This window comes from Sinohyriopsis cumingii, chromosome 13 (genome assembly GCF_028554795.1).
Source record: "Sinohyriopsis cumingii isolate HCF-2022 chromosome 13, ASM2855479v2, whole genome shotgun sequence".
Lineage (NCBI taxonomy): Eukaryota > Metazoa > Mollusca > Bivalvia > Unionida > Unionidae > Sinohyriopsis > Sinohyriopsis cumingii.
The window spans coordinates 21,440,157-21,447,858 of record NC_142973.1 but is presented as its reverse complement, the minus strand read 5'-3'; the positions used below and the strand labels follow the sequence as shown (position 1 = coordinate 21,447,858).

Here is a 7,702-nt window from a genome sequence, read left to right as displayed (position 1 = left end):
AGCTAAAGAAAATGTCTCTTGCTATTCAAGAGATAAATATAGCACTATAAGCAAAATCTGCAATGCGTCTGGTATGGAGTGCTGCCTCCACTGTTGTTCGTTATAAGTTTTAGTCTTTGGAATCATAGAAATAATATTGACTTTGTAATATAAAGCCTTTATATAAACGACACGGATTACACCAATTGCAATGGGTAGCATTCGGGTCATCGTTATACTTGCAGCTGTTAGAAAGTATCCGTAGGATACTTAGTTCGAGAGATGTTTACGACGTTTACATCGTCTCTTCCAAAGCCTCATTGATCTTTGTCAAGGGACGCATACATCTAAACACAGTTTTTAATAACAAAGCGCATACATAATTAGGTTCAAGATTTAGGTCAATGCTATGATTGTTCATGTACAGTTGATATAACAACATAGAGAATAACTAATTATAAAAGAAAAATATTATTTAAAAAATTCTCAAATTTTACATTTTCTATTTTATGTAGCTTCAATTGCTAACAACATATTTCTGCGGTGCAGTGTTTTAGCTATTGACTGCTATTTTGCATATATTCTTTCGCCAGCAAATTTCATAAAATTAGTTCCACGGTAAAATTTAACAATTTTCGTTATTCATCGTTGTTTTTTAGGTGTTAATTAGCAGCATTTCAGAAAAATTATTTTTAATGGCAAAATCTGATTTTAGTCACAGTAACTTGTCTTCTTGAGATGTATATGCGCATAGATATATTTGACGTGTGGTTCCTGTGATGAGGCCGAACTATATGCCATGAATCCCAAATGACTATTATGCAGGTGTGATGTTGGTATTTTTATTTTTAGTGTTTTCTGAAGTTTCATTGGTACTTCTGTCAGCACTACACGCTAAGTTAAAACTTGAAAATATTCATATTTTACTTTAGCATATAAAATCATAAAATATGCTCGGTTGTTGCACAGAATGTTTGTGAAATGGTACACTTGACCGATAATAGCAGCTTTTTCACTTTTTTCACTTTTTTTTCTTAATTTGGAAATTAATCAAGATGTGATTTAAAACAACAGTGACCGTTTTGATTTGATCATACGGCAGCTTTTCTGTATAATTGGTTAAAGTATGGACGAAGGGTACCGCATTGGTGATTTTGACAATGCGTCCGTCCCTAATCTTCTAAAAGTTGCAGAAGTTGGAGAAGCTGTTGACGAGTTTCCAAAGCAACAGTCAGAAATGGAAACTTCCAGTTATACCGATGCTTCGGCGGAAGCGGCAGATGATAATAGCGACGATAATTCAGATGACGAATCAATATCAAACACGGGAGAACCTTTGAACTATGAATTACAACAAGGCTACAGAATTCTGAAGGAGTTGATGGCAGATTCCAATAAAGCTGTCAACTGGCCCTTCTTGGACCCTGTTGATGGGAAAGCACTTGACAGTAAAGATTACTATGAAAGAATCAAGAATCCCATGTGGCTGAGAAAGAGTAAGTTTATTTTTAATTTTTAAAAAATTTATATATATATTCATTTCTTTTCATTTTTATTTGAAGAGTCAAGAACTTTTGACTTTTTTTTGATTGTATATATATTTGCTAGTTCATTTTATATTTTTAATACAGTAATCAGTTGGATTACCAGAATGTTAATTTCTAAACCATTGTTGAAGTTATACATGTAAATGAGGTCAGCTCCCATCATAACATTTTTTATATATCTCTATCGCGTTTAATAAATATCTAACTTTTGTGTATTTTCCTCCAGTATCTTGGGGTACATTGCCATGCAACTATCCCAAAAGTTTCGCTACAGAAACACAGTGCTCTATATGTATATATAGTATATATTATCCATGTCATGTGCATTTCAATAATATTTGATCATGTGCTTTTAAAGTTTGAAAGTAATACATTGTTACATTTCAAACAAGCACCAATCAAACTTAAGTGTGTAATATGTATTGATCCATAGATATTGAAAGGTATATTGAATAATAGGTCAAATCCCTTATTTCCTTCAGAGTTAGGGATATCATTTCTTGGCTTATTTGTTACTTTTTGTTTTGTTGTTACTTTTCACCTTCTGACTTGTTCCCAACCTAGCTGAGGGGTATTGAAGATTATTTACTTCCAAATACATTATTTTCTTTTTATGCTACCTTCATTGTATTGGCTCAAACTTTAATTATATGTCAATATTTTGGACTGGCCATGTAAACACTGTTCATTTGAGAATCAGATGTATTTTCATAGACATTGACATTAGGATTTAAAAAAAAAAAATGTAAAGCACACTTGGCAAATACTAATTGGAAAATGACAAGTGTAAAACAGAAAGCGTATTTGTCAATTTATTGCATTCTTAAGATTTGTGAGAAGCAGAGTTTTATGGTTTATACATGGATGTACATTTGCCAGATTAACACTAATTTCTAAAAGAGATCAATCAAAATTTTTCCAAATATGCAGAGATTTTGTATCCTTTTTACAAGCCTTAGTTTTGTCATCATTAAATTCTACTGCCTCACACCCAAATGTATTTTGAAAATTTAACTTTTTTTGAATGAAGAAGGTAAGTTTCTCCCATAAAAATGTTCAGTTTTAGATGGACCCTGGAATCGGCTAGGGACTTTAAAACAGTTTGATAAGAGTGACCATTTTTTTCACCTGTATTTGTCTTTGGTACGTGGCTTCCTTACCACTTGGCAAGGCATCGAGGACCATCAGTTTCCAAAGTATATCAAATTATAATAGCAGCAAAAACTTGCAGGTTTGAGGGATTATTATATTTCCAGCATTTGTGATGTCTTCTGTATAATATTTACTTTCCATCCTCACTCTTGCACAGGTAATGATATTTCCCACAAAAAGATTTTTTTTGGATCTAAATGTAAACTGACTGAGTTAATATATGAATGAATAGAGTGATAATAAAAAAGTAAAAATATACAGGTTGACATACTTAACAATCTGATCAGAATCAGACCTCCACTGTCCTACATGAAGATCTGACAGCGACAGCTTAGGGATCATGTTCTTGTGACCTATGTTATTAGCATGATCAGTAATTTTATATGCCAATCAGATGAAGTTTTATATCTTCGTGTTTGGGGGACTGAGTAGTGTGGCTGAAGAACACCAGTGTCTGCCAAACGATTTGATTCACTTTATAATTTTGAAAGCTGCATTTCCAACATGACCCCCAAGTGGTTACTTTCAAATCTTAACACAGGACAGTGGAGATTACATTTTAATCATATTGAACATATTTATAACCATGATTACTAGTGGTGAAACGATACACCACTGCCACATATCAATATGATTCACTAAGGGCTGCCTATGATACGATACATGAGTGTTACACATAACTAAATTGTCTTTTGATCTTTTGAAGGTCTGTCAGTGGTAGTGTGGTGCCATTTTTTTGTGTCGACATATTGGGTATATTTCCACCAGGCAGATTATAGAGAGACAATGACTTGTCATCAGTTCATATGCCATTTTCGTCTTTGACAAGATATAAAAATACTTCCAAATAGACTATCTGTTAACTGTCAGTGGTTTTTATTCAGCCCTTTTGGTCATTTCAGAATTCTGCAGTTGAACAGATATAGGACTCATCCTGGTCACTGTGCTCTTTATTCTGCATTGCATGGTTGTTGTTTTAAAGATCTTATTACTAATTTCATGTCATCACTTAAATTTGGAAGGAATTACAGTGTTATCATCAAAACAGAAGAAGAAATAGTGCAAATTTCTTGTGCAAGGAAAATCTTATCTGGGATATCGGAGATGACTAACAATAAAATCCATCACATTGTACTTCTTGCAATGCAAAACAGCTGCCACAGTGACAGGCTCTTGTTTCTGTAAAATAGGAAATTATTCACAATACCCACTCCCCTTCTACAAAACTGACAAGGTGGCTATAATTCCTGGAGTTTGGGATCTGCCCCCCTGTGCTGATTCTGTGCTGTTTTAATCCTGCTGGCATGTTTAATTGCTGAGTAATTATATCATTGTACAAGGAGACATTCCAAACTTATTCCACATTACAATTTATGTACACTACAGATCATTTAATAGACTCTTCTGTGTGAAGTTTCTAAGTTGCTTTGTATCTGTTTTTGATCGAGTTTGAATGCCTGTACTTCTGGTATGTCATGAAGTGAACAATCTAGTTAATTTTGTTTGGTGGTTATTTTTCTTTGGATTTGAACAAACAATAACCACCAATCAGAATTGCATTTAACATATTTCACTGCATGACATACTATAGTGAAGCCTTTAAATTCAGTGCAAGTAGACAAGATGTGCTGCAACAGATTAACTTCAGATAAAAGTGGTTATTAAATTCAGTGAAGTTTCTAAATCATCCATGGTGAACAAATCCAGCAGGCCTTCTTCTGTTGGTATATTATTGGTGGCTAAACATGCAGATCTATGGGATAAATAATGGTGTGGAATTGGGGGAGGCAAATTTTGAGCCAGTTGAGTTAGTCATCTTGTGTTAATTTATAGAAGGTGAGTGGATATATCAATAGTTGTTATTTTTCACTGACAGAAATGAGCACATGTGTTTTTTTCAGCTTTCTTCAATGAATTCTCAATTTGAAGAAAGAAAAGCAAAGGACTAGTAATTATTCACAGCAGCTGAAGGTTAATGTAACTTGCATAGGGTATTGTTTTGTGTTGATTCTTTACCTCGTGTATCAGTGTTGGTATTAATATGGAAAAGTATCATTATATCAATTAATCCATTAACCCTTGTCATTACCTCAAAGTGTATTGTATGTTGCGCATCTAATACAGATTCCCAAAATAATAATGCATAATAATAATAATGAGGACTTTGTATAGCGCCTAATCTTTAGAAGCTCTAAGCGCTTTACAACATTAGACAACACCTATAAGATAAAAAACATATAATAATATTATTACAAAAACAAACACCATGAAATTAGAAAAACATTAAAAAATAAAAAACATGCTGAGAATATTTCAGGTAGGAAACATTATTAGGTCTTTAAGTTTGTTCTTGCAGTCGAAAAAAGTGAGTTTTGAGAGCCCTCTTGAATGTGATCACTGTGTCTTTGTGTCAAAGTTCAGTGGGCAATTCATTCCACGTTGCTGGGCCCTGGTATGCAAAAGAACGCTGTCCATATGACTTTGTTTTCATAGTGGGAATAATGAGTATACGATTGTCAGAAGAGGAGCATAAGTATCTTGCTGGTGTGTACACATGGGTGAGATCGGATATGTATGTTGGACTAGAGTCTGACAGTGAAACGTAGCACAGAGAACAAATTTTGTGTTTGATTCTGGATTGAATGGATAGCCAGTGTAGGGTACAGAGCAGCGGGGAGGTGTGCTCTGATCGTGGTACTCTAAGCATGATCTGAGCAACTGCTTTTTGAAGTTTCTGGAGTAGATATTGAGATGAACCAGACAGAATTGAGTTACAATGTCCAGTCTTGAAAGTGCTAATGAACACACAAGTGTTTTAGTGGCATCAACTGAAAGATATTTGCGAATTGAGCTGATGTTTCTCAGCTCAAGATATGCAGCCTTGCATATTTTCAAGACATGTTGGTGCAATGTGAGTGTACTGCCCAGAGTAACACCTAGGTTTCGTACTGATTGTGTGAATTTAATGTTGGTGTTGCTGATATTTATTGTTTGAGGTAAAGGATGTAAATGAGAAAGTCTTTGTGTTGTGATCAGAATGGCCTCAGTTTTATCATCATTCATCTGCATGTCATCCATGATTTCACATCAGAAATGCACCTCTCTACACCTTGGATGGTAGCATCAACTTCAGTTGGGTGGCTAGATTTGTATATTTGGGTGTCATCAGCGTACAATTGGTGAGACACTGGATGATGATCTATGACACTTGAGAGCGACTGAGTGTACAGAATGAAGAGAACAGGTCCAAGAACAGACCCCTGTGGAACACCACTACATAGATCAACTGGGCTGGAGTGTATTCCATTTGCAGATACAATTTGTGTCCTGTTGACCAAGTAGGACTTGAACCACAGTAAGGCTGTATCTTGAATGCCAAATACATGCTGGAGACGGTGAAGTAATATATCATGGTCTATTGTGTCAAATGCTGCAGACAAATCAAGGACTGTAATCTTTCTGCTATCCAACGCAGAGAGAATGTCATTAACTACTTTTAGAAGAGTAGTTTCAGTACTGTGGCAAGGGTGATATGCAGATTGTACATTGCTAAAAAGACTGTTTGAATTTAGATGAGATACAAGCTGGGATAGAACAATCTTTTCTAAGATTTTTTATATGAATGGGAGATTAGAATTTGGGCGGTAGTTCTTTAAATAGTTATGGTCTAGTGTTGGTTTCTTCAGCAGAGGCTTTACAATGGCAGTTTTGAAAAATGATGGGAATTCCCCGGATGAGAGAGAGGTATTAATAACATCAGTTAGTGAAGGCAATACTGGATCTAAGCACTCAAGCAGCAGTGATGTTGGAATTGGATCAAGTTCACATGACTTTGTGCACTCTTCATCAGGATTGTGCATACGAAATCCATAGAGACAGGTTCGAATGCTGCTAATGGTTGCCGCTCAAATTCTGTATCGCAACTGTATGGTGACGACGAGTCAGTTGAAATTGTGGTGTCAAGCTTATCTCTAATGGTTTGTACTTTGTCACGGAAGAAATTTGCAAACATGTCCGGAAGGTCGACTGGAGAGAAGGTAGTTGGAAGTGGTGTTGATTTGTTCCTTGACATTGGCTTGTTAGTAATTTCGAAGAGCTCTTTGTAGCTCGAACTTTCCATGATCTTAGTAGTGTAGTGGGCTGATTTTGCTGCATGGACTATATTTGTGACATTCTTCTTAGCGACTTCATAGATTTGCTTATGAATAGTGAGTCTGGTGGAAAGCCAGGGCCTCTCAGCTTTATGGTGGTCTCTTTTAGCAGTGCGAAGCTGGTCCCTAACACTTATACCATGGAGAACACTTTTGAATTGATACTCTGCACTTGGTAGCTGGGGCATGTTTGTCAAGCAATGAACGCAGACATTTGAAAACAAATGTAAACAGAATTTTATTGGTCTTGCATTTGATTTAAGCTTGTGTTATTAAGCTGTGTTATTTTATTAAACTTTACCGACACTATTTGGAGCTAATTTATAAACAATTCTGCCATTTTTAGTTTTTAATATTTAGAATGTAGGCAATTTACTTAACACTTATAGTGCTTGTTGACACGTAAATTGGATGAAATATCTAAAACAATCTTAAAAAGGAAAAGATTGTAATATTAGAGAACTTACCCCCTCCCCAAGTTGCATGCTTTTGCACTGGTTTTAAAAGTAGGGTAGGAAGGTAATTTTTTTAAGAACATTATATATGTTTAATGTGATTTTTTAAAACATGTTTGGAAAAGTGCTTGTTTTGGCAATGAGAAACAGCATCAGTCTGCTAACAATAAACTTTTTTTGGGCCTTACTATTATTATATCAAATTATGTAATACTTTGTATGTATGTTCTAAGGTACAGTTATTAGTATTAATATTATTATACACTGACATCTCGTGTTTAATAACAGACTTGTTATTTGTGACCTTTACGTTCTCATTTAATATTGTCACAGAATTAGGCAAAGAAATAACTTGGTTTTGTCTTAAAACAATTCAACTATTTCTCGTTGTACATGCGTATATGTTTTTCCAGGTAAG

General features: G+C 34.8%; 1 protein-coding gene across 1 annotated transcript in view; it reads left to right on the top strand.

The window, feature by feature from the left end:
* Window positions 1-775: 775 nt before the first annotated feature.
* LOC149785036 (uncharacterized) overlaps window positions 776-7,702 on the top strand; it is a 72,222-nt gene continuing 65,295 nt past the window's right edge. The window contains exon 1 of the mRNA XM_089978742.1: window positions 776-1,475. Within this exon, the coding sequence (XP_089834868.1) occupies window positions 1,106-1,475 (370 nt within the window). The 5' untranslated portion in view covers window positions 776-1,105. The remainder of the gene's footprint in view (window positions 1,476-7,702) is intronic.